The 27975-nt window shown below is 38.2% G+C and overlaps 1 protein-coding gene across 8 annotated transcripts in view; it reads left to right on the forward strand.

Annotated features, from left to right (window-relative positions):
* The window catches only part of BANK1 (B cell scaffold protein with ankyrin repeats 1), a 134943-nt gene that overhangs the window by 39382 nt on the left and 67586 nt on the right, over nt 1-27975 (forward strand). For all 8 annotated transcript variants that reach the window (XM_068681830.1, XM_068681824.1, XM_068681829.1 and 5 more), the window contains 4 exons: nt 445-583; nt 2650-2792; nt 8295-8415; nt 19233-19429. In XM_068681830.1, the coding sequence (XP_068537931.1) occupies nt 445-583; nt 2650-2792; nt 8295-8415; nt 19233-19429 (600 nt within the window). The remainder of the gene's footprint in view (nt 1-444; nt 584-2649; nt 2793-8294; nt 8416-19232; nt 19430-27975) is intronic.

Genomic DNA, 27975 nt, shown 5'->3' on the forward strand with positions numbered 1-27975 from the left:
CTTCAGTTCAGGAGGCAGTAGAGGGCTGTTGTCTCGGGTTACTTGCTGCTTCTGTCTTACTTTACTGTCAGCTCATTGTAAGAGTTTAAATGAGTTTTAGGTATTGTAGGTTCTTCTTACGTGGCTGAATGTTGTTTTTCTAGACTGTATGGTAGAATAGCTGTAGAAGAAGTAGCACTACACCTACATATGCATTTAAAATACTGCTTTAGAACATTGGTAGGTAAGCTGAATTTGAAGTACTACATTAATTTTCTCATTTATTGTTTGTAAAATAGTGAAGGATAACACTGAGCTGGCATCATGTTTTGGTGTTGTGATGTTTTTTGTGCAAACTTATTGGTAAAGGAACTTTCCTTCCAACTTATGTTTTAATTTGCATTTTATGCTTTCAGTATAATTTTATGAAAGACTGACTAATGAGAACATATTTTAATTTTATAGAACCCTGGTGAAATATTCATTTTGTTGAAAGATGAAATAGATGATGAAACTTTTGAAATTGAATTCATAGCAGATAATCAACGAATTAGGACACAGCCAGCCTCTTGGAATAAGAAGGTCAAGTATATGAAAGCCTTAGGTAAGAAAAAAATTCTTTACCTTTAAGTAAGGAGAAAATTTTTGACTCCCTTCGCTTTTTCTGATAAGTAGTTTCACTTCCCACTGCTTTGTAGGTGTTTCCTGTACATGGGTTTTGCATACAGAACATTTATTAATAATGCAGAGAAGCAAGGCCTTGTGATTTATGGGAAGCTAGGCTCTATTAGGTTGTTTTTGTGTGGTTAAATGGCATGTGGCAGTCTTAAAATGTCATTGATTAGTCACAGATTAACATTCTTCAAAAACACTGCCATAAAATGGAAAGCTAATATTCTTTTCTTATTACCCTATTACTAAAATGTTTCATTTTATATCTAATGCAGTAACTTTGGTTATACTCCTCTCTATAATTCTTACTGACATAGGAAATATTTTTCTTTGTTCTTTTTTTCATGTCCATGCCATTTCTCTGTGTCACTCAGATCGGCTGGTTTATAATGATTTTTTTTCAACTGCTCCATACATAATTTTACTTGCCATATTTTCCTGTTTTGCCTGGAACATGATAAACAAAGGAAAAAACCACAGCATTTTATCTTAGGAGATCTACAGTGCCAATTTAAGGGTCACACTTGTCCCCGAGCACTTAATGAGAGTTACAAGTTAAAACAGTTATGACCTAGGCATTCAGAGTGTAGCTTGCCATTCTGTTGCATGCTGTATATTCCCAAAGGAACTTGCATAATATTTTATTTTATGACCATTGCAATATAACTTTAGGTAGGAAGAAAATTATATGTTTAGGCTGCATTAGGAAGAAAAATATATATGTAGGCTACAGTTCTCTTAGAGCTACAGGCTTCTCGGCACTATTTTGGAGTAACTGTGGCCTGATTTTTCATCCTGACCACGGTCCATGTGCCCTATGAGTTCTTTACTGCTGTGATGGTGCAGAGAGTCTGTTTTTAGAGACATGAATGGGAAATACATCATCAACAGGAAATTTTCATCAGTAACTGGATTTCAGAGGAGGAAAGCTTAAATCCTTGTTCTCAGGTCTTAAGGGATTCTTCCGGAATGATTCTATAAGATCATTGTTAATCACAGGGAGGATCCAATAATGGATGCAGAAATAAATTGGGAACAGTAAATGAAATATGATGAAAATGTGGTAGAGACCTGCAGTTTAATTTCATTTCTAAAGCGTTTTTGTTTTTGAAACATTTCTCTATAATCCTTGTTACAAAACCTGGAGAAGTTGAAGTTTGGGAATACCTTTTTTATAATAAGGATCTAGCTGATCTAACAATATAAGAAAAACGGGGGAAAAAAAGGTTTGGGCAGCTTTCCATTTAAGTTAATGTTCTATTCATTTAGTTTCTTTGGCCCTATTACTCTTCTCCATTTGCAGGGCTGCCCGTTTTTATCGTTCTGTAGTGGGCAGAGTTGGAATTGTAAGAAAACTGTGCTAGTGCTGGTATGGTACAGCAGGATGCCTGGCACAATGAATACTAATGAATTATAAAATGAGCTCATAGAGAGGGCTCATGCTGCATACACAGAGCAACTCATACTTAAGTAACAGGCTGTACAAATGCCTCTTTCCTTTGCTTTTACTAGGTAAACAACTGGAATGGAGGTAATTATACTGCAATTTCTGCAGTCTAGTTCAAGTCCAATTTTGAGAACCTTGCCTGCAATTAAGAAAATGTTTCAAAAGATGAATAGCAATTTGTAATAAATGAACTTTTCCTTAATTTGTAGACATAAGGGAGCTGATTATAGGTCATCAGTCCATCAAAGGGAAGTTGGAAATTGGAAGTATACAGTTTTCACCTCCTTTCTAACATGAAGCAACACAGTAGCTTTTTTTCATACGGATTTACAGATACGTTTTTTCTTTTGTCAGCTTTTTAATGTTAGATTGAAAGACCTGCATACAGAACTGCCTACACTAAATCATCTGTGAAACGCAAATCCAATCAATTCATCACATCTTATGCATTTTCTGTGGTATTTTCCTCTGCTCTTTTACTCATTCCCTGAGATGTCTGGTCTGGGATTGCAAAATATTTTCAGCTACTGTTCTGATTTGTGTTTTATAAGATTTTCCTGCTGGCCCTGTGTATATAAATGTCTACTGTGGGGGAGTCATTAAGACCACAGCACAGATCGAGTATTATACTGCACTAGAAGAGATTGAGCGCGTGTTTCAGAAAGTGGCTGACCCAATAGCTTTTGCTTGTCAGGTAAGTTGACTTCTGCATTAAGTTAATGAAAAAAAAATAAAATGTAAGTGCCAATATGAGCTAAGAAAACATACGCCATGCTGTAAAGACTTTGTTTTGATTGCGTAGTAATGAATAATGGCTCAATAATAGGCTCAGGATTAAAGAGGCCCGTCTTTGAGATACCTAGTTGTGAGCAAGTCAGGCAAGTGAAAACAGATTTTCTCTCCTTTTTTTTTGTTTTCATTTAGAGTGATGTAGAATTGGTGCTGTATATACCCAATGAACAACATCCTACATTACAGAGGATGAAAATAATAACGAATAGTAGTGATGTCTGTCTCCCTTGAAAAGCCTTCCTTTGAGTATGTTCTAAAGCCAATAGAAACAAGTCATGTTAAGTCACATTGTATTTGGACGATTATTATTCATTCACAAGTAAATGGGATTTTTTTCTGGCATAGCTGGTACAGAAAAAGGCAGGTTGCTATTCATGCAGAGTCCATTTACAGCTGCTGAATTATCATTCATGTGGTTTGCTGGTTGCCATGCAGATTCTTTGCATATATTTAGAAGAATTCAGATTTTGAGCTGGATTTCAAATCAGCACAGCAGACTGCAGTACTCTGCAACGTCCTTTGCCGATGGCACATACAAAATAATAAGAAAAGAAAACATTTATTAAGAAAGGACAGAACCTCAAGTATCATTTGTTGAATGGTGGGTAGCCAGAGTAGACTTGTCATGATGTCTATATTGTAATTGCAAAGCCAGAACAAAAATAATAGTCTCTGTTTCCAGCGCAGACAGTCTCATTTTCCTGTGACAAATCTACCTTATCTACCACCTAAGGCATTATAAACATAAAAAAAAAGGATTAATAAAAAATGATGTATTGTGTTATTTGTATTCAGTTCAGGATGGGGGCAGATTGTTTCCAAATACATTTCACTTTTGTTCTAAGCAAACAAGCCATTGCACAAGAAAAAATAGTATAACTTTAAATACAAGTGCATTCTTAAAATCTCTGTAATATCCATCGTTAGAAGGACTTGGAAGTAAGTTTCTAACAGGTTTTATTTAAAATGTTATGCATAGGAAATGCATTATGATTAAAAAATATAACTAATGTCGTAACCTAGATACCTACAACACACCTGCTATTTCTAATGGAGATCTCTTTGTGTTGTTCAGGAGTCTGACCCTTCATTTAACCAGCATGCTTAATATTTAGTAAGACACATGCAATTCAAATTATATACAAATGCGAAAATATTTCTGTGCAGAGCAGTAGCACCAGGAGATACAGCTGTAGTGTTATGGCTATCAGCTGTGTTTAACAGTTTGCTTGCCTTTACTCATCTGGGTAATAAGCAAGCTTTTAACTGAGTAGGCACTCAGTGCCGTGAACTTAATGTTATTGTGTTGGCAACTGGAAAATCAGTCATGAGAAAATGTTCATAATCAAGCAAGCTGCACAATCCGCACAATATGATGACTGCTGTGTAAGAAAGTATGCTGATGGTAACTCTTTTGTAAGTGTGCATGTGTTGGAAGATTTGTCGTTGCATTTTTTAATGGTACCCACTGGGCCACGGAGTGAGGTATGTTAACTGGCTAGGGAGCTGAGCCATTTCCACAAACTTTTAAAATACTTTAAGCTTTCATGTGAACCTGATTTAATGGCAGTAAGATATATTGTAAAACTACAATTTACAGAACATGATTTAACTTAATCTTAAATGCGTTCACACGAAGAAAAACAGAACAGCCTTGGTACTAATTAGAATTCCCATCAAGTAGCAGGAGTAGTAGTAACTTTTATTTAACCAGGATAATTAAAACCTTTGAGACTATCAGCTTATTTGCAAAAGTATCCTGGGGCAACAGTGGTTTATCTATGCAAAGTAACAATCAAACACAATGGAAAACAAAATTAAAGTAAAATAGAAAAGCTTACAGCAATTATTGATCAAAGCAATATCATTCTGTGGTTCAAAGAAAAGTTCAAGATTTTCACAAATGCTTGCAATCCTTATTAAAATTCTCTGATGAAAGGAAATTGCTACAGTAATGCATACCAAAGATATAATGCTTTGGTAAAATGCTTTCATTATATTGTGTTCATGGCCTTTGTGGTGACTTGGAGATGATATCCACACGAAGACTGTTGTCTACTTCTCTACTTTGGCCCCCAGCAAATCCAAACAGATGAACCAAACCCAACAAATAAATAGGCTTACAGCTGTTCATTCCTTTCACTGGTGGTCGGGTCAATTCATAGGCATTAATGGGAAGCCAGCGACGTAAGGGACTCCTGCACCTATAAATTCCACTTTTTATTTTTAGAGAGGAATTAAAGATTAGCACTAGCTAGAGTTTAGATTAAGTGTATTCTAAGATTTTCACAAATCATGGTTTTGGATGAAATTCTTTGCTGCATCTCTTGATCATTTTCTGCTCTGTATTTGTCTGCATTTCTAAAAGCATTTGGCAACATTAGCAAGACATAGTAAGAAACCAAGCAAATATTTACAGTGTAAGAAAATAAATAGAGGAAAAACTAATTGAGTTGCTTTCCAAAAGTTTTGAAGGAATACAATCTGAAAATTTATATTAAAGTAGAAAGAGTTGGGATTATAACAACTGTATTATGATTCTGAACAAACTTGCTGTCAGACCATATAGGGCTGAACACGGGGTAAAGGCCATTCATGGTTCTCTCACTTTCATACAGTTCTGCATTAAAGGAACTCTTGTAAGTACTAACCTGACTGATTTTAAAGTTTTTATAATGCACAAGTAAACTTTTTCATATATTTATTTATTTTTCACTTTTCATCAGCTTTTCATTTCAACATTCCCCTGGATTTACATGCTGTATTGATTTTTCTCTCAGACTTTCTACCAAATGCAACTATTGATTCAATTTTTCAGTGTTGGAGTTTCTTGGTACACATTTCTTAGGATTTCAGAAAAATGGAAAGTAGGGTCATATCCTTATTACTGAAATCGATAGCTTCCTGTTAGTTTGAGTGACTTAGAGTATCCAGAGTCAAAAAGTTTTTGTGACAAACTTGGGTTGGATAATGTGATTCTGAGGATTTTTGAGATTATTTTTTTTATATCAGAGTCATCAAACAGGATTTCAGTTACAGAGTATATTGGAAAAAAAGAAGAATGAAAATAAACTGCAGCCTCTTCTATGAGAACTTGCAAGAAATAGCTATATGCCTTATGGGGAGATATTAGGTATGCGCCTTCACCTGATCCCCTAAGATACTTCCTTTGAAACTGTTTTTAATATTTCAATCTTCTAAGCCACATCAGCAACTCTCATTTTGAAAAGTTTCCTTCCTTTCCCCTAAATATGAAATCTCTCCATATTCCACCAGTGGCTAAAGCTGTAAGAAATGCCAATGTGATTTATTTATTTATTTTTTAACCCTAGCCCATACTGTGTGGCAGAAATAATATAGCTATGGCAGTGCATATAAAGGAGCATCTGATACATAAAAACTCCTGAAGTAGTTCATCTTTATGTAAATGTAACCTTGTTAGTACTGCTAAAGCCAGTGAGAAGTATGTTAATTTAGTGTCTGCGTGCTGCTTCAGTGGCACACATTTTCAGGGCTTTGTTAGCAGCTCTGAAAGAATGTAGGTCACCTCATTCACAAAAGTAGCAAAATGTGTGCTTGGGCTTTTCCTTTTTATGCGTGTTATTGTTGTGATGCCCAGGTGTGATGGACAGCCGGCACTTGGGGCTTCTCTGGTGCTCACGGCTGTGTCCTGCTGCTCTGAAAAGGAGGCGGGGAGGAGGTAGGGAACAGGGGCTTGCTTCTGGGGATGAGCTCTGGGGTAGTTCGTAATTCTTGCAGAAGGACTAAGATTGAAGGGGAGAGCATGATGGATGGAAAAGTATTGCCTGGAAACTTAGTGGCTTAATTCTGAATGGTTTCTGGAAAGAAGAACATGCCTACGGGGAAACAGGCAGGAAGTCATGCTTTTACTTCTTTTCTGTCAGGCTTTAAATCTTTTCTTTTTTTATTTTTCTCTAAAATGTGGGCTCTCACAAACTTCTCACTGGTTCAGCGTTTCCTTGCAGCGTGCCTAATTTTAAATACTGTCCTATTCCTGTTGGCTTTTCAGTATGAATTTGAGGTGTGTGTGTGGGGGGGTTTCTCAGGAAGTTCCCCCAGGCCTATAGGGAGCTGTATAGGGTATAGCAGAATACGTAATTGCAGTGTGCTTCGTCTGAAAGCATTCTGCAACAGAAAGGGGCAGTAAAGTCAAGTAAAAGTCTCTAAATTGAATTCCTTCCTGGAGATCACCTTTGTGTTGTTACGGAGCTCTTCCCTGCTAGCTGAAGAGTGCAAACCGACCCCATTGCTGGTTCTGTGTCATTCTTATTTCAGCTAATATCTTCGCATAACTAGTGGAACAGGCTTTCCTGTGTATGAGCTAAAACGCATTAACATGGGTATTTTTTTAATAGTTAAACTAGATTTTCTTAGCATGCCTTTGTTGTAGAGTAGTAGAGCAAAGCTAGTCAGTAAGGTTTCATTTACAGGATGGCTTGTGAAATCATGTGCTTGAGCCTTCAGGTTTCAGATCCACGTAGAAAGAGGGGAAAAAAATGAGGCAGAAAACTTGAAGCAAATCTCACTGTGATGACTGTATCAGAAGCACGTTGTGCCTGCCTTCAAATTCCTAGAAATGGATGGGCTGGTCTTGGGAAGGCAGGCCTGTTATAGCATGACAAATCTAACTCTAATTCAATTTGTTCCCTTTGGGAGGTCAGACACTGAGACAGAAATTGGCCTGTCTTGTAAAAACTGACCTTTTGTTTTACCTCTTGTAAAAACTGACCAGCTTGATGTGGTTAAGCATGCAGCTGTTGGCGACCTTGAAAATTTCGCTGCAAGTTCATGAAATTGGGTGCCCTTCGCATTTCAAGAGCTTGCTCCATCTCAGACTGAGAAATACTGCTTTGTCTCAGGTCACTTTGGTTGTTTAAGTGCAAAGTAAAAGCTATGCATTCCCAAGGTACTCCTCCCAGAGATTTCTGCCTAAATGAAAAGGGGAAAGAAAGGTTCCTGCCTCTGCTCTTGTTTTTTCCAGAGAACCTTGGAAGGCCAGATTACCTTGAGCGCTTGCTGAAAGGAGCCTGTGGGGTATTTATTTGGCTTTTGTATTACAAGACAGTCTGAATGGGTCTCTGTGAAACTGTTCCACATAATAATACATAAATACAAATCTTCCTGTCCTTACCTGTCCTTCAGAAACTTTTAGTCACAGATGAACATTGTAAATTATAATTTCTGTTGTTTTTTTCAGTTGTATTGTGTTATCCTGGCCCTTGTATATCATAATACCTCTTCTGTAACTTTCAGAAGCTATGCTGGTCTTGCTGAGTTTGTAATAATGCTGCCTGAATAATTTGATTCACTAGCAACCTGAGGATAAAGTTAAAATTACATATGCAACACATGTGCTGACTTTATTTTTTTGTCTTTTGAACAGGCTTTCAGATTTTCTTCTGTGGAGAAGCTGGACAGTGTTCTGACTTTGTTATTGGAAAGCAAAATAATTACTTCTGAATTCAACATATCCCAGAGTGAAGAACAGCACCATCAACAAGCTAGTGAGTCCCTTCTTGTATGCATTCATTTTGTTGCTGCTGCTTTGGTCATTACTTATAAATGTTAATATGACAATCTTTAAATATTTAAGACCACTGGTGAAAAGCAGGAATCCATGATAAGGACAGCATAACCAACAAACAGAAAACTGGAGGAAAAAAAAATCTGTAAAACATTACTTCTTGAGTCAGTACTGTGTATTTAGAGTTGTCAATCTGAATGTTTTTAATCAGCTTTGGATTAAATACAAATGAACAACTTCTCAGCTCAGTAGATTTATAGTCTTGGAGAAAACACAGTAAGAGACATACATGATGCCTGTACATTATCTGTGTATATTTGCATGTATTTTTACTAATTGATCTTTTGCAATACTCTCAAACCTTGTGCTCTCCAAGTTTGAAATAACAAAACAAAGCATCTACATTCATTTTAGTAACTCTGCTTAATGGTTTTCATTACTTTCTTTGTGTGTGTGTATAGATATATATTTAACAGTACAATTATAGTGAGTTAAAATAGGATTTGGCTATGAAGTAGGGGCACTGTATGTACAATCCAGTAGCGTACCAACAGAAGCCACCATTTAGTGGAAGGTCTTGTTTGAATTAGCCACTCATTAACTAAGGGTTCTGATTGTATTGCAGTAAATCAAATTTGATTATTTAGTTTGTGTTTTGAAAACATCATTATGATGTTGTTCCAGATGTGTGTTGGACCTCAGCTTTACCAAGAAACTGTATGTTTCCCTTCTGAAATAGTTAAGAAAGAGGTGTTCAAGTTGTTGGCTGACTCGGGTTTTGTGTAACCGGACTGTGGTTTTGAGAGAAAATAAACTCACCGTGTTCAAGTGTAATGTAACAATTCTCATAACCAAATAGAACAAATTTTCAGGGTAATCTCTACTGTGACCACTATCGTGCTTCCTTTCGTTTTGGGTAAGGTTTCTTTTATGATGAAATTCATTCCCCTGTAGCAGATAAATATGATTTCTCATGCATTCTAAAAGGTGAGCTTAAATGGGAGTCTGGGCTGGTGGAAGCAAAGAAGTAGGGTGTTAACTGAGCGACCTGTCCTTGACATGCTCCTGTGCAGGGCTGCAGGGGAAAGGGTGTATAGGACATATTAGAGCATCATCCACAATGTGAAGTGTTTCTTCTGAGGAACAAAAGATTTTTCTGCTTCTCTGGGAACTCGTTAGATCTAGGCACATCTTTGAATATTGAGAATAATGCTTACCAACCTGTAATCCCTTGCCAAAAGGCCTGTGCAATTCAAGAGCAAGCTGACTGCTTGTGAGCTTGAGCCAGGTAGGGACCTTCCGAAAATGAACTGGTTTGATGTGTGGTGTAACAAAGTACGGAGCTGGATGCTTAGATCCTTGATAAAAGGAGGTTGTGGTTGCAGAGCTGGAAATACTGAGTGTAGGAGGCCAAGGGCTCTGATCCCCCCTTCTGCCTGAAAGCTATTTAAACGTATGTCTTTGATTCCCTGTGAGAGCACGCCAAGCAGACATTAGACATGTTCATGTCTAGTAGAGGACTAGCATCTCATTTTTCTGCTGTTTTTATAGCATTTTTTTCCAAGTACCATTTTTTATGTTTATTTTTTCAGAGAGAAAAAGTCAAAGAATGAAAACTAATTAAATACTTCTGTGGAGGAATTGAAGCTATTGACAAAAAGCTCTTTAGCACTGAGATAAATTGCTCTTATCTCTCTGAACGGGCAGAGGAATTGGTCCTAATTTCATAATTGCTGTATTTTCAGCTTTTTCCCCTAGTGGTCAAAACAGGCCAGAACTCCAGTTGTCAGTTTTCAGGGGAGAGAGGCTTTGCATTGAGACATACTGGACTGAATAGAGGCACGCTGACACATCAGATACAAACACCAATACTTAACATCTCAGTGACTGCCTGTAAGTGATTCTTGGAGGGTTCTTGCCGACTTCCAGACTTTGCTTCTGAAGGCTTCAAAGCCTGTTGAACTCAATAAGTAGAGCTTCTGATTAGATTTGGTATCAAACACTTAGTTCATAAAGCTTTATGAACTATGTAATTTTCCTCCAAAAGCTTGTGACAGCTTTTTGTGAATCTGTCATCTGATGGACCGTACTTAATCTGACTTTCCTCTAGCTTAATAATAATGTTAGACCTCTAGCTTAATAATAATGCCTTTACCCAAAGATGCGCTGCTTGGAAGCCAGATGCTTTCAAAGTACAGACAAATTTCTTTCAACCTAAACACTGTAACAAACATGCATTTTTTTTAGCCATATCCTTAGGAGGCCGTTTCATCTCTCCAGTAGTTGGTGTGACTACAGCAGGCCAAACTTGCCCCATGAGGCACAAATAAGAGAAGCCTTTTCCACTCTGGTTTTCCTTTGATGCTTTATTTTAACTTTAGAGATAGCACACTGTGATACAGCTGATAAATCGCTGTACTTGAGAGTTCTCGGTATGAACTCAGTGAACAACTAATGAAGATAACATGATTAGTTTTATTGGATAACTGAAGAATTGCTTGGTTTGACTTCTCACAAAGTGTACAGCTGTGTGAATAAAAAATTTAGGACTACAAAGCTGAATATGAAATCCAATAGGAGAAGTGCATGTTTCTTTGGGGGATTCTTGGCTGTATTACTGATAGTTTAGAGCATGAAATCAACAGACTTTTGAGAGCTTGGTGTCCAGGCTGGCAAGGTAAAGATGGACAGTAAGGGTGCAAAAGATCAACTCCTTCACTATTTTACTTTCAGGACCTCTATTACAAATACGCCTGAATAATCCTCTCAACTAAAAATCTTTTAGAATTCACTCTAGAATTCATTCTCCAATGCATAGGTTCAGATTGCCTTACAACGACACAAATTTTATTTTGTACAAAAGCTCTCCACAGAACATGCAGCTTCATCTGTCCAGGTGATGAGAACCAAAGTATGTACATCATGTTACTGTAGTTCTTACTGCATATTTCCTATCGTGCGCCTACATTATTATATTTATAGATTTGTTTCTTGCAAATTCTGAAGCTGCTTACTTGTCTTTCAGCTTCCATTTATTCAAATTAAGCTGGAGACTTAACTTTAGTTGGAGCACCTGATGAGAGGTCCTGTGTGTAGTTCCTTGTTTAGCATGATTTGTCAATGTATGTTATGTATTTTCAACGTATTAATATACGTGTTTTTAACATATGTTATATCAATGTAATATGTCTCACTAATGTGGATGATTACCTGCCTTTATAGTAACATGCACATTCAAGCAGGCCTGTAAGTAAGACATGCTTAGGATAAAATCATCCATTGTTTCCATGGGGTAAACTCAACTAGAACATTTTTAGTATTCCTATCTTTTTTGAAATACTAATCAAAAAGCAAGGTGTCATGATGAAATTGCTGTGTGACCATAATATCTAACAGAACAACTCCACCTCCTTAAGATAGGTATATCATGGGATATAATGATTTCTAGTAAGGGAGGTTTTTCAGATGACATCATGGATCACAAATTCATATTCTAGAAACTTGAATTTCATGCCATCAAAGTAAAGAGAATTGTTTGAGCAACACATCATGCCTTATGGAGTCCCTTGTAATATGAAAGCCTGGGGCTGCAGTCCTGCAAGCACTTCAACTTGTATGTAATGTTCTTCCTGTGTGGAAGCTGACTTGCTGGGTTACTGGCAGGAAGAAAATTGCAGCTCAGCCTACATGGAGGCAATGACGGCACTATCTTTAGATGTTGTTTGACCTGCTTTTAAGCTTGTCAGTATTATTAAAATGAAATTGATTTTTGAAAGGCTGGAGGAGGGAATTCATGCTGTATATGGTGATTTTGGTGTGTGTGTTTTTTTGTTTGTTTGTTTGTTTTTAACAGACCAGGATCTCCAATGATAACCCACGGATAAGATGGGTTTCAGTTGGTTGCTTTTGATGAAGCATCCCATTGTGATAGTTACTGTAGTATCCAAAAAGTAAAGCAGGAGTCTTTACCAGCAGAGTATTGTTGGAACTGCTGTATGTGTAAAAGCTTGTCAGAAATGAAGTGCACATTTCAGACTTGAACTGCCTCTTTCTTGTTTTAATTTATTTATTTTTGTTGTATATGTTTTGTTCAGCTGAAAATCATCTAAAGTTAAAACGATAGATTGTACAATGTTCAGAAGAACATTGTCAAAACACATTTAGGATTGTGCATGGATATTACTTCCTAGCAGTATACAAGAATTAAGATAAAAGACTTTTTCAGCTTATCAAGGAGAAGAATGCTTTAGGAATGAGTGATATTCAAAAAGATTATTCTGTAGTCCTCTGAAGGAGAGTATCAGAAGCCCAATCAGCTGAGAAAGCTAACAGACTGAGCAGAAACCACTGGAACAGCACTGTGTTTAACAGCACAGCATTAATTGAAAGACAGAGCCAAGGCATGTGGGATTTTTTTGTGGTGGTGATGAGAACAAGGAGGTACCTTGTCCTGCATCTCTTGTGGAAGCTGGAGGTACTGTCCTGAATATTGTACATCGTGTGTTAAACTGCTTTCAGAGTACCTTGTATGTATATTGTTCCTCTATAGTCTGGTAAAAGACTCCAGACAAAACATAGTAACTGGTCAAAGCTCTTCTTGAGCTGGTGAAGCTCTGAATCTATTCTTGAATTCTCAGTTTGGGAGTTCTTGATGTGTTGATTCCTGAGGTCAAAGAAGACAACTTAACTGAGGAAAACCTGTGTGTCTTTTTCCTCTACTGCTGAATTTTCCTTTTTTTTTTTTTTTTTTAAGTCATCTGTTACCATTGTTCTGATTAAACCCGTATATTGAGGCTTGTGAAAAATCCTGAATTACTTATTTTGTAGAAAATACTGTTTGTTTTTTTTTTTGTCACCTAACAGTGCTAGCAACATAACAAATTGTATCCTGATTTCTCTAATTCTTTCTATCAAGCAGAAACCTCAGTCCCAAAAGAATGGGATTGGGTTTCCAGCTGCTAGTAAAACAACAGGAGGAAAGACAGACTGGGAGAGGGGAAATGAGAGGAGCTATAAGCGCTTTTTTGTTTAATTGATATTGACACTGTAGAAATCATCCTAAAGGTCTGCTGAAATTGCTAAAAGAAGCGATGTCCTATATCAGTAATTTCAGAAATAAAAGCAGGATGCCTTAAAAAAACCTGCAGAAATATAACTGTAGGTGTTCTGTTTGCTTGCTGCAATTTTATGAAAATTCCCACAGGCTAAGGCAGTGCTACAATGCAGCAATAACAGATTTTGTGCTCTGTTCTGTAGCTGAGGTGTTGCAGAATGCCCTGTAGAGAAGAGTGGAGAAGGGATTTTGACAGGACAAAACAGCAACCCCCTCTTCACCTTGTGGATGTCAGCTAAAGCTTTTAAGAGCAAGCAATGGTTTCAAAGTTGGTGGAAAGTTGAAGAAGTTGCCTTCATGTGCTTAAAAATAAGCCACTTGGTCATGGGCTCTGTACCGTTTCCTTCCTGCTTATGAACAGCTCTCTACTTCTCAGGGCAGTTGCAAAACTACAGCAGCTTTTCTCTGCTAATGTTCTTCATCAGAAGACAGGTTACAAGCTGTGCCCTTCTACTTACCCTCTTAACTACTCCTTTTCTTCAGCTGTGTATATATTTAGCTGAAATACATCAGTTGTTCAAATTTCCCAGCTGATAAAAGTTCCAGTAATTTTCCCAAATTCAGTGGGATGTGCTTGCAAGTTCCTGAATGCTTTCCTGCTGAAGTCATGTGTCCTTTCACAAGGTTGCAGCATCTTGCTACTGTGTATAACACAAAGCTTCAGGTAAAGGAGCTAAACACAGTGTGGTAGAAATATATTTACAGTACAGCTTCTAATTTGTCTTAAGAGCTTGCTAAACTTTGAACTGGCAGTTAAATGAGCAATTATAATATAAAAAATAGATCTTGCAGTGGGGTATTCATAATTGGTTGTTTTGACAATGGTACCCACAGTTGTCATTGACTTTTGCTATAGTTGGTAAGAAAGAGATCACTTCACCTTTAGCAGGTGACTTGGGAGGCATTTAAATGGCCACTTGTGCCTCTTCAGAATGAGGGCAAAAGGAAGGACCAGGAGCTTTCACTCATTTCTTCGGAGGTCATTAACCTTACTATACTTCTGAGGTAAATATGGGCTTAGGGAAGGATTTTCTGAGAGATCAGGTCTAAAAATGTTGCCTTTGCTTCGTGGGTGGCAAAGCCATTAGCTTATAGAGAGCAAAGATTGTCTGCTGGTACCACAGCTGCCTGCAGAAATGGACATTGAAGTGATGCAGAAGTGGCTAAAGGGAACAGCAGCCATGGGGACTGTTGGTAAAAGCATTTTGCAAGAGAGGGATCATATCAGGGGCTGCCTAAAAAGACTTTGCAAAGCAGTGTGTTAAAAGCTGTTTGAAATTAGTGAAACTCATTAAGATCATCTGATGGCTCTCACAGTAACTTGTAACAAGTCAGAGGTGTCCTAATCCTAGCTGATCTACTTAACTAAAGAAAACAAACAATTCACTTTTATCTCAAACATGAGGATGCTCCCATGTGATAATTAAATTAAAGGGAATCTAAAAGGCCTGGACAAAGAGACAGTCTCATACGTGCTTTCCCCATAAATTTCTGGTGGTTGTGTGGCTCCCTCCCTCCCCACCCCACGGGATATGTGATGTCAACTTCATTAGTACCCAGCCTAGGCTGGAGGTGGGATAGCATCATGCCCAAAAGGAAGCCCAAAGCAGAGACCTACCTTTGGTCCTCACCTACTTCTAGGTGCAGACAGCTTTTTGCTTTTAATGCAACTGTACAGCAGCATTCCCCAGAAACCATGCTCCTGCTCAGCTAATGTGCATTTTACCTAGAAAACACTCATACAGCCGCCCTACTGTATGAGGCTTGTGTAGTTCAGATTTCTTGCACAAGAATTCATGTAGTTATGTTAGCGGAGATGAACTGCGTTCAATTTCATATCAAGTTCACAGCTGAAGAAGCCTGGTCATAGCACAAACTACATATTTAGCAATGCAAAATATTTCAGGCAGCCAATTTTACTCTTTATTAGGAGTATACCAATAGTGGTATAAATGCGATTTTTTTCCAGAGCTGCAATTCCTGTTAAAATTGCCTTTTTCCATTACTTTTTGCCCTGCTAAAAGACATTCAATTCCAGGGTCAGTTATTTGTTTGTTTAAAGGTAGTAAAACCATATTTGTTATAGACCCTGATTTCACCATAGCATTGAAATGTCTTTGTAACAGTGGATGTTCATTTTGGGAATGAAATCAGGAGATAAGTTACAGTAATTGTGCGATCACAATACAATTTATATTACTTCTTCTCTATAGGCTTGGGTCTTTTGATGGCAATTTTGTCCATTGTACCTGGTGTAAGCATGAAATAGAAATTCATACTCTGAAAGGAAGCAGTTTGAATTACTCTGTAAACAGAATTTTCCTTTTATGCTGGTTTTTGAAGCAGTAAAGATAGAAAAGATAAAATTATTAATTATAACTGTTAGTAGATTTCTCAGGTTTCATTAACATGGAGTGGAAATTCTCCTTAGAGTATGCTTTTTATCCTCTGCTAAGGCTCTTTCTGCTGACTCTATTTGACCTTTTAGAATCTGCTAACAAGATGCATGCTATTGTTTAGAGTTCATGTTATTTGCTCTTTTTAAAAATTACTTATTGACATCTATTTCATTGCTGGACATCTCAAAAAAAAAAAAAAAAAAAAAGCAAAAGTGTTAAGATATCGGACATTCGTAGATGTTTTTTGATAAAAAGCTTGCATTTGGACTTTTTTTTTTAAGAGAATCCTGTGTAATATGCAACAGTACAGTTAGCTTGGATGTTGTTGTCCAAGCCTTAAAATTACTTCCACATTCATTTACTGCTGGGGTGATGTCTCCTTAATTCAGTGTATACGTACGATTGTTGTCACGTTTTGTTTTGTTTTCTTGAAGATGGTGAAGTAGAGACAAGAGTAAGAAGTCAAATGGCTGCACCTTAGCATAACACTCCTAATTATTCTAGTGGTGTCAAGTCCAGCCTGTGGAACTTCAGTCAAAATGTTGAGCAGTCAGGATTGAAGATGTTGTGCAGCAACTATTTCACTAAAGAACCTTAGCTGCTATTACAGTTTTAAGATTGCTTATTATAATTCTTTAACTTAGCAGGAGAACTCAAAGTATTGTAAAGCAGGCTGCAAATATGAACTAGTATAAGCTCAAACACATACCCTTGTTGATAAAAGCTCAGTCTGCCAAGACTCCTAAAATAAGCGACTTGATTTACACAAATGCTGTGCATTTACAGTTTCTTGCTTGCCTGATGGAAATAAAAGTCAGGCAACACTCAATTTAAAAATCAATTTAGGTTTGTTAATGTGGCTTTCATCTAAAATATGTTGTGTCAAAACAATATTGGTATGGAGCAGTGATGGAATATTCTTCATCCAAAAAGCAGTCAAGAATTTGTCCTAACAATTTTTCTATTCAGTCATAACTTCATTATGCTTGCTGCAAGAACTGAATGCAAGTTCCTTGAATCCTTGTATCTAATGATGAGGTGGGATTTTATTCCTTTTCCACGTTAACATTCTGCAGGAGCAAAAAGGAGAGAGGCGGGGGAAAGGTAACTAAATTCACCACTGCTGTGCCAAATTTTAATATGGGAAGTACATAAAAATCAGAAGGTTTGTTTAAAACAAGATGAAGTGGCAACTAAGAGACTTCCAGAAGGAATCAGAACTCTTATTAAATCTTTCTTCCAGCAAATGAAGGCCTGAAAATATGCTGCATAATCTGTAGGACAACTGATAACTGGGATGTAAGGAGAACTCAAGAAAAATAACTGCAAGTTAAAATAGAGAGAAATAAAATGAAATTTTTGCATCAGTGTTTGTTTTAGAAGGATCTGTATAGATTCTCAAGCTGTAGTCCTGGCTGGGAGACACATGAAAAGGGACCGTCGAGTTGAAAGAGTCATGAAGTTGTAGCAAAAATGGGCAGGACTAGGAATGATCAGGGCTAATTGGTATTCATGAAGAGCTCTGAGGGAATTTAAGAATAATATAGTGGGATTTCTAACAGCAGTATGCAATTTTTCAGTTCTGCAGTACTAAAAAGGTATAAATATGATGCCAAAACCCAATTTCTCTAGGTAGGGACCTGACCTTGAGAACTGCAAGCAGGTTAACGGGTTATCTCCACCAGACAAATTAATAAACTGTAATAAGATATTAAATCTGTAACGTGGAGTCTAACTAGGTGACTTGTAAGAATCTGCAAACCTCATCAGGTCAGTAATTGTTTGAACTTGAACTTAGCTACTGGTACGAAGTATTCGGGGTAGTAGAGAAGAGGGCTGATTGGGAAATACCTGGGAAAGGCCTTAAGGGATTTAGTAATTATGCAATAAAATGACAGATGATATTTAGTGTAGGTAAAAACAAAGTGCTGCAAGTGGAAAAAGGAGTCCTGTGTTGTCATACAAAATGAAAGGCTTTAGGCAGGCTGTTAGCACTCCGGAGTGAGACCACGCAGTTCCATGATAACGCCAACTTGTTGCTAGGCAGCAGATCAAAAAGCAAATGAAATTAGGAATTATTAGAAAAGGAATAGAGAACAAAACAGAGGACATAATTAGGACAATGCCTAAATTACATGGTTCACCTACAAGTTGAGCATCACGTGCAATTCTTCTCCCATCATCTCAGAATAGTTATATTAAAGCTGGAAAAGGTTCAGGAAAGAGCAGTGAGGGTGATGGAGCTGATTTTCCGTAAGGCACAATCAAGTAGACTGGAACTGTTTAAGAACTTAATGCTGGGAATGAGTAAGTCATTAAAAGTGCAGACGGGGCAGATAGAGATGGAGAATAAAATGAACTGGGGGCCTATCAACTGAACCGAGCAGGAGCCAGGTGTAAAACAGAGCAGAGGATGCACCTCACGCAGTGAGTATTAAAGACACTGCCAAAAGACCCTGAGGGTGCAAGAAGTTGATGGTGCCCTGGGGCAGTCTGGATGCATACTTGGAAAAGAGACACTGTGTGCTGATGTGTAAACAAATCACAACACAACAAACCACAGGCGATTAGAAAGCAGAGTAGGAAGGCAGAGGGAAATGCTATTTATACTTGGTTTCTCATTTTTCTACGTGTAACTTGCAGGTATAATACAGGTCTAAGTGCTGGAATTATAATCTTACCTTTGTTTAGCTTTGTCCCAGTTCTACAAGGTGAAAAATACAACCTGTGATCCAAATAAATATTATGCTATTTCAGAGAAATCGTAGAAACCTTTATCAGATGCATCTGTCTTATAACACTGATTTTTCATCAAGGTGATAAGCAAATTTTTGCAAGTCTTTGGCAGTCATGTACATTTTCAGAAATGCGGTATGAAAATATAGCGTCATAAACGTATGAATTTCAAATTTCTCAGATTAAAAACATTTCTAAAGCATTATATAATACGCACCTACGTAAAAGCATGTCTTGGCTGTAGAATTTTCTTTTTGGAATGAAACATTTCTCAATGGAACTAAAGTGCTTTAAAATCCCTCTTAAAAAAAAAAAGTGAGAGATTTCTTAGTTATGCTAAAAGGTCCATTATTGAACTATGTATGTGATTTGTAAAACTTTTACTTGGAGAAATTGTTCTTTCAGGGACAGTTCTGTACTGGTAGCTTGATAACTGTGATTCAGTAGTGCTAATATTCAAAAGACTTTTATTAAAATTAAAAAAAAAATGTAGCAGAAACTTTATAAGAGCAGGACTGTTCTTTATGAAAACTTTGTTTCCTTATACAGATAGCCATTTGGAAGAATTTCCCACTCTCCTTCACTGTGCAGCCAGATTTGGATTAAAGAACCTTGCAGCTCTTCTACTCAAGTGCCCAGAGGCCACATGGGCTTGTAGGATAGCCAACACACACGGAGATGATCCAGCAAGTCTTGCTGAGAAGCATGGACACAAGGAACTAAGAAAATTAATCAAAGAATTGTCAGTAAGTTCATATGCTTTTTCATACGCCATCAATAAGCAGGGCACCGTGATGTTTTTACTAATCAGTAACATACTGTCTCCTCTTGTGAAGCCTACTGCATCACAGTCTCTCTGTCTTAAAATATTACTGTGCTCTTGCTGTCTCAGAAAGAGGGGTCAAGATGGGGTTCCACCACTTTGTCTGCACTGTTTTAATGGCGGTAAGTGTTTCTGTGTTGCTTGACTTTTAGGCATGTAATGGAAGAAGAGTGAAAAAGAAATATCTCACATGGCCTAGCTAGGTCTGTGCTTTCAGCTCTTACCAGTAGTTATATTGTAAATGGTCTACTCCAACCATCTAGAGTTGGAGATAAAGACTTAATCAGAAGTCACTTCAAAAATGGTTTCTTGAACTCATCATTGTCTTGCTTCAGCATTTGACAAAGAGAGTGCTTGCCCTGCCTTGGCTGTCCACTCCATTGTGAAGGAAGATGAAATTTTCCTACCCTTTGTTAGATGGACTAAATCTTTCTTCAGATGGCTATGCAGGAGGGGAGGTTGGGCAGTAGTTGCCCTTCCACATGAAAGATAATAACAGAGAAATGCTGTCCATTCTAGCAAGCAAGCTATTGCCAGTAAAATGTAACAGAATTGGTAGTATAAAAAGTAATATACCGTAGTGACACTTGAGAGCTTTAACCTATTTTAAGTCCTTGCTGTGATAACTATAATATGAGGTGATAAGCCTTGCCCCAGAGGTTTTAAAGCCTAGAGCACAAATCAGGTAAATCGTATATCAGGACAGGATGTGAAGGTTGGCTATGTTGTGTAGGCATGGTACAGTTTTGCTGATGGTGTGATTATTTTTTTTGTGTTGGATTCCATGTTCACGGACAAGTGTTCACAGCAGTCACTGAAGAGAAGGATGGAAAGAGTGAGAAAGCCAGAAGATTCATTTGGTCGTTATCAGTCATCTTGATGTAACCGTGGATAGACAGAAGACCAAAGATGGGTTTGAAGAAATATAACATAATAGTTATGTAGGTCATGTAGGGCAGGATTTTTAACACAACTGATGAAGAAAGTGCAAGAACCGTAAGGGTGATTTAAAATAGGAAAAGATAGAGTAAAGAATGAAAACTGACTGACATTAATTATTAAAATAGTAGAGTAAGGATTGATTTTTTTTTTTTTACTTGATACAGCTGGCATCTAATGTAAAGGTGAAGGAAAGGCATTGGGAAATCTGAATGAAAGTTTCTTGTGGTCAGTGCTGAATCTTAAAGGTGACCTTACGAATACTTTAAGAGCTGATCTTATTAAAATGAGTTCAGGGGAAAAAATTGCAGCCCCTACTGCCTGAAAGTAAGGCATTTTGGCAGTGGCCAAGATGCTGAATGAGAATGTTTTATTTACCTTTTTGTTGTTAAACAGCTATTGATACAGGCTTAAAAAAGCTGGGGGAGGGAAAATATCTACAAAGCAAGAAGGTCATATCTAGTGGAGAACGTGATCTGGTGTCTTTTCAGAATTGACAGGGAATAGTTCCCTATGCTTACAGGGCAATGGATCTGATCTCACAAGCGCTGCCGAGCTTTTTCTGCTGGTAATGCAGAAGAGTATTGTACTATAGCCGTGATGTGTTTACCTCCGTTCTTGATACCATAGCTAAGGTCAAATTCATCTAAAGAAAATGTGATCTTCCTTACCATCCAGCATAAAGTTGTCCATGAAACTAGACAAAAGCAGACAAAATTCTTGGATTAACATGTTAGTAATTTTGCATTTAACAACTTCTAATTGCTGTAGTTGTCTGACAGTCAACCTTGCACTGGGCAGAGAGCCCCTGCGAGTGGCAGTGTGATGTACAAGGTCAGGCCCTCTGGGTTTTGGAGCTTACCAGTGTGCTTTGAAGAGAATAGAACTACCAGATGGCCTCTTTCTAAGTTCATATGCCCCCAGCACATGCTGTGTGTAAAGGATTAGTAAAACTAGGCAGAACATGAGTAAGTTGATACCCAACTCTCTGTGAGATACCTGTTTCTTTGCTAAGGCGGTCATGTTGGTCAGAGAGTTGAGCACTGATAAATTAACTGTGGAAACCATGGTTAGCCATGGTTAATTAGTCATGGTTAATGATGATGGTTAATTCTGTTGGACATCTGTTTGTTTATGCTAAAATTGCAGAAATATTCCCTCCTGCATTTCAGACGTGTGTCTTTGTTGTGCACCCCACACAAGACAGGAGGCTCCGAAAAATGAATCCTTTCCCTTTTCTCCTTAGAAATGCACTCATATTTGACATAATGGTATAGTTTGGGGTGACTTTTTTAGTTTGTTTAGGTTTTTTAGTTTGTAAGAGAAAGTACAAGCACGTATGGTACAGACAGACTACAAGTGATACGCACTGAGAGACTGCATTGTGCTACGTGAGTCTTTTTGTATTTCGGTAGGTTTTGTCAGCGATGGAAGGCAGTGTTTGTGAGGGTGATGGATTTCACTAAATTTTCCTAACTAAATTTTAAATTTTTAATTTTTTTTAATTTAATTTTTTCCTAACAGGATATTCCAATCTAAATTTTTCCTAACAGGATATGTGCATATCTCAGATTAACTTCTCATTTGTAGTTGGGTAGTTAACTATCTTAGTGATTCCTTGGTATAAAGCTATCAATCTATAGCATGGATTTTTAGCGGTAAATCTGATTTTATACAATGCAGTCTTTCACTGAAGTGGTCTCTACATGGTATGTATCAGCTATTGTTTACATACAAATTATTGATAATACTTCTTGGCTCATGAGGACTGCTTTCAAAAGTCTGAATACTTGTACCGGGACTGAACTGTAACCAACTCTGCTACCATCATAAGAATGAGACATCTGGCTAGGATAAGTAGTGTACCTCCAATTTTCAGCTGATTCAAAGGGCATGGCTTACTAATGCAACACAAGTAAAAATTGGAGCATGCTTCAAGCCTGCCAAATGTGTAATATGGTATTTTAGAAATGTTAGCTCCAACCCCAGGAAGAAAAATGGCTTATTTGTGTCGCCTGTAATAGTGCACTTAAGAACAAAAACACTTACTGTACTTCTGTAATTGATGGGAATGTGGAAAAGAAATATTTGTGTGGCTCTGAGCCAAGCAGAATTTAGTTTAACCACGATCCAGGAACTTCCCGTTACAGTTGGAGCATTGAAATTGCTCATTATTACAACAGAAGTACTTTTGTGCTTGCCGTACCTCTCACTGTTCTCAAATTGGTACCTGTATTTTGCCTTTCCTTTAAGGAACAGCCTCAAAAATATTCACAGTAATCCATCACTTCCATCTTGAAGAGTTCCAGAAAAATGAGTGTATTAAACGTATGTTCAATTTGTCCGAAAACCTGGAAAGTGCCTTTCATATGCCTTTGTGCTGGGGAGCCCTTTGGGGAGTGAGAATTTCCTGAGGTGGTCAGGGAGAGGAGGCAGCAGAAGGAGAAGGGGCGACACCATGGCTGCAATTTCTCCCTTCCAACCCGGGGCTTTGCTGCTCAGCCCTCTCTAGTGGGTGGTCAGCAGACCTATGCTCGGGGCTCTGCTGGCCAAAGTGAGCCATAGGACCTAATTTGCACGCTGGTTCATCTATGGCACAAGTGCCCTGCTGTAGTTTAAAGGAAAAAACCTCCTTTCTGGAGCAGGATACTACTGGCGTTGAAGCGGGGAGTGTTCCAGCCACAGAAGGCAGATCTGGAGGGCTCGGCTGGCACGCCAGGAGCTGATCTCAGCTGTGTGAAAACAAAGCACGAGGGAAGGCTCACACAGCACATAGACTGCTTCTGTTGTTACAGCTGTGTGGATGGGGGAGTTGGGAAGAGATTTTCACCTTTTAGTACCACGGTTACATACACCATTACATGCTAAAGCGTCGCACCCTTTAATACGCCATATAAATGCATGTTCCCACAACCAGAAGTGTCTGCCTTGTCTCTCAGACTCCTATATTTCAAAAGCTCGTTGAAAATATCTCCCTTGTGTGAAGGGAACATTGCAAGGCTCGATCCGTTTGTGTTAAAGGTACTAAACTGATGGAGCCAGCCCTGAAACAATCTGGTTAATGGGGATTATGATAAAGCTGAGTTTCAGACATACCAGTAGTTTATTAAGCAGATTGTATTTTTCCTGCATTTTAGCACAAAGCCGCTTAAATGGACACTCATTTCCAATTCCAAGGCACGTTTCATTCGCGTTTAGATGAAGTTCAATTCTCTCTTCTGTAATATAAAGGAGGAATATTGCTTAACATTCTGCGATAACATCCAGAGTTGCCACTTCGTCTTGTGATTTTCATCCTCAATAGAACCAAGTACTTGAATGTTTGCCGTAATTACTTTTAGGTTGGATCGCATAAATCAAGCGTGTGAATTTAAAACTAGTAAGAGCCATTCAGTAGCAATGCTGGCAGGAGTCCTCACCTCAGAGTATCTGAAGAGGAGAAACGATGAACCTTTTGAGCTTAGTTGCTCCAGCTGATGGCTCAAACTCCACTAAGAATGGCTGCAGTCCTTTTGCTTCCCATTAGCCATAGGCTCAAAGCACGGCTGCAGTCAGGTGCTACGTACCTGTGACAGGTAAGTACCTTGGTAAGCCAGAGCAGTCTGCTCAGATATCGGGGCCCTCCTTCAGATGTTTGTCTGCTGGGCGTGCTCTGTCTCTGAAAGCTGTTTTGATACCAGGTTGCTGTTCTGGTTACCAGCTGTGGTCTTTTAAGCCTGCATAAAAGTTCTGCCTACGGAAAATAAGGAAATCTCTTAAATGAAGCTCTTATCCAGCACACAAAGGAAGACTTCAAAAATAGAGGAGAGAAAATTTCCAGGCATTAAGTGACTAATGAGGGGAGTATATTCAATTTGTGACCTAACTGCTTAAAACTGGAGGTCACACTGATAGCCAGTCTAGGCATTTAAGCTTCGCAATGGGCGTAATTCCTTGTTCCAGCACTTTGGTGCTAATTTCTCCCTTCCTCTGCTGTGCTACTGAATGGGTCAGTCAGGAAGATTACTGTGTGCCACTTGGAGTATACATCACCATTTCTAAGAAAAATACTATTCAGAAAGCGTTTTATCGCTTGTTATTGCAAATAACTTCTGATTGTTGGCTTTGGCCTTTAAAGCAGATTCCTAGGGGTGACGTGAATGTTATTTAAATACAAAAATTGAAATGGTTGTTTCATGTTCCACCACACAGTCAAGAGAGCACAAATTCATTTTGAGTTTTAAAATACCTTCTAAAATTTCTGAATTGGTTGCCTAAAATTTGAGGCAGAAAATACAGGTTCGTTTTTAACCAGCTCAAGACCAAAGTGTCCAAGTGGCACTGGCCAGGCCTGTGACAATCCATATCTAAACAATGGACAGGTGGAAAAGTCATCATCTTGCCACTAACAAAACCCTGTCTGGGTTTCTTGTTTAATATAATTTTCTACGTCTGCCAGTTTTAGGCACCTCTTAGGAGCCCAAAACCTCTTTTTGAAAATAAAATAGGCATTTAATTCTGCAGATTTTAGTGAAAATCCTGTGAATTTAGGTAGATCGGGGCAGTGCCTCAGAACCCATTCTGTTGAAGAAGCGTGTTGGATAAGCATTGTGTGGGTAAAAGTCTTCCTGAAATGACAAGCTGGATTTTTATAAAACTTTGTGAGCTTAAAGGATGGGCAGGTGTGTAGGCTGGCAAATAATTCATCGATGTACATTTCACCCCTCTCACGCTTGTCTTTTTGAAGTAAATGGTTGGACCAGAATCCAGATTTCCTTCAAATACCTTCAACTTGGTAAAATAGAAAATTGTCTACAAAAATGCTGCATTGGGGAACTAGAGGGCAGTTTTTTCCTCAGCTGTTTTAGGCAGAAAGAATCTTCCCTGGCATCATAGCTGCCATCTCCAAATGGCAATGACTCTTTAGATGGCAGGTATTCCTTCGACAAGGGTTCCCATACTTGATAACAAATTCTAGAAGCTCATCAGGAATGAGCTTTTACAAACACAGAACTTCTGCTCTTACAGCAGTGTTTGGCTTTGTGTTTCTGGAAATGGCTGAATGAAAAGGCAGAGCTTCCCAGCACGAAACTATCACGTTTTCAAATCTGGTTGCAATCTCTTCCCGAGCTATTAACGTTCTGCTGGGCAAGGACCACATGTAGAAAGATGAAGTGGATATATATTAAGGAACCTTAAATGAAATGAATGCGATTGCTCTCAGTATTTGTTTAATTACTTTAAATGCTGCTGTAGTGTTGCACTGGGCCATTGCTCATTACTTTCAAATAGCTGGAAGAGGATGCAAGAGAGAAGGGGATTAATCTGGTTTCTAAAACTTGTGCTAATCCACTGGTGATTCCTCTGTGAAGCCTGCTGGGATAATGTTCTTTCAATAGTATTTTAATGTTCGGAAACGATGGTTACACGCGTCCTTTGATATGCTGGAAGTTACTTAACTGAGAAGAATAACTGAATATATTCTTTGATATGTTTTAGTGACTGGATGTTCACAAACCCTTGGCAGTGAAATTGAATTCGTAAACTTCTTGAGGAATTTGAGCTGAGGAGTCCATGAACTTCTGCCAGCTGATAGGCAGATGACATCCTATGATTTCAGTCAGATGTTTGTTCACAGGGACCTCTTTTTTTTCCCTAAAATTGCTTGTGGAGAAGCTTTGTATTGTCAGTGCTTGGAGTTGTATGGGATGTGGCTGGGGGTATTATTTTACTAGATGTCAAGGTTTCCTTTTCACATACTCTCAGAGGGACATGAGCTCTGTAATAACAGCTTGCTGGCACACACTGCCTTCTGCGGTCAGAGTTGACGATTTGTGTTTTAGTGAAGAGAAAAGGTACTGACTGAACATGGAAAAGCTTTGCTTTAAGGAGAAAAAGCTCAATTTCTTCTTTTAAAAAAAAAAAAAAAAAAGACATTAAACTAAACACGTTTTTAAGGTTTTTGTGTAGACTTTCATTCAGGCTAGAACCTTGCACCTTAACAGGGATCAAGTCTTCTGTCGTAACTGGAGAGAATGATAAAAGAGTTGGAAGCCTTCTAGATGAGATGCTTACTGAATTTTTTGTATAATTTAAAATTAACTAGGACGGTTTTTCCAAAGAATTACCTGGTATTTTGTCTAATCTTCTGATATTTGGCAGTTATAACAGTGGCAGAGTGGAAGTCAGTTGTTTGCAAGTCAGTGATTCAAAAAGCCTTCACAATTTTTAAGGGAAACTTGAATACTAATGGAATTACTAGGCAAAATGCTTATGAATTGGAAACAGGAAAAATGAAAAAGGGTTCTGTAACGACCCTACTGTTCTTAAATGTATTTATGACTGCAAAACCAAGGGATCGCCAGAGTCCTACTGATAGTTTTGTGATAAGGCAACATCAGCAAAGATGCTTAGCTAGGGGTTTTTGTTATGTTGTTGTTTGGGGGGTTTGTTTGGTTTTTCAGAAGTAGTTTCTAGGCTGAAAAGAGTCACCCCAATCATTCATCTGCATTATTAGGCTCTGAATTTGCTTGAACATGTGAAAAAGGATTAGACAAATTTGTTAAAGAAAAATACAAGTACAGTGTTTTACAGAAATAAGAGAAAACAAAACTGACCATGTTATGTTGTCATAGAAATCAGTGGCATGCTATGCCAAACCTGTCCTCCGTGTCTTTTAAGAAGGATGCAAATAAATATGTTTTGGTAGAGACTGTACTAGCCTGAGGAGGTGTTAGAAGGTAGATGGTAAAGATGCACAGAATAATGACTGTTTTCCAAGTAAACAAGCCACTTCTGCTTAACCTCTGTCATAAGAGAACAAGCAAATTTGACATGAAATGCTGTTCACTGTGAGATGTAATTTCTCTGTTCAGATGGTTAAGATACTACTGAAGCCACAAGCAAAGGAAAGATTTAAAAGGCCAGACGTTTCGGTGGATGTTGAGAAGTTTTTGTTGCTGTATGTAATTTTTTGTTTCCATTGTGAGAGCAAGAATCCTCTACCAGAGGATTACAACCAGTTGCAAGAGTTAAAGAAGAACCTTTCCCAGGAAGGAGCTGCTCCATAGTTGTCTATTAGAACAATTGTTCCCTGCACCTTTCTTGCGCTGTTCTAAAAACTGTTATTATGTGAGCATGTTCTTTCTTCCTACTATTTCTTCTTCAAATACAGACGTCTCAGACACCCTTACAATGCAAAGAAAAAGGTGAAATGATTTCAACTCATCTGCTAACTCCAGGTTTACTAAACAAGGAAGGAGCGCTGGGGCACACCAGTGTAAAGACCAGAAGCAAGTTTAGGGTGTTGCCTCTGTTGGATGAAGTAATTTGAAGGTATGCGTTGAGCTGTCAAAAAGCAAATACACTTTGAGATAGTGTATGATCTCAGTGAGACTGTCTGGAGTATGCCCTACGGCTGCCTCCCAGTGATCTGGGAAGGAGTCAAACATCTGTCACCTCCTACAAGTTGGTGAGCGGGAAGCAAACATATCAATGTCACCTTTCTGCAGCCCCTCAGAAGGGGAAAACCAGAAACAAAGAGTGCGCAAA

Source organism: Anas acuta, chromosome 4 (genome assembly GCF_963932015.1).
Source record: "Anas acuta chromosome 4, bAnaAcu1.1, whole genome shotgun sequence".
Lineage (NCBI taxonomy): Eukaryota > Metazoa > Chordata > Aves > Anseriformes > Anatidae > Anas > Anas acuta.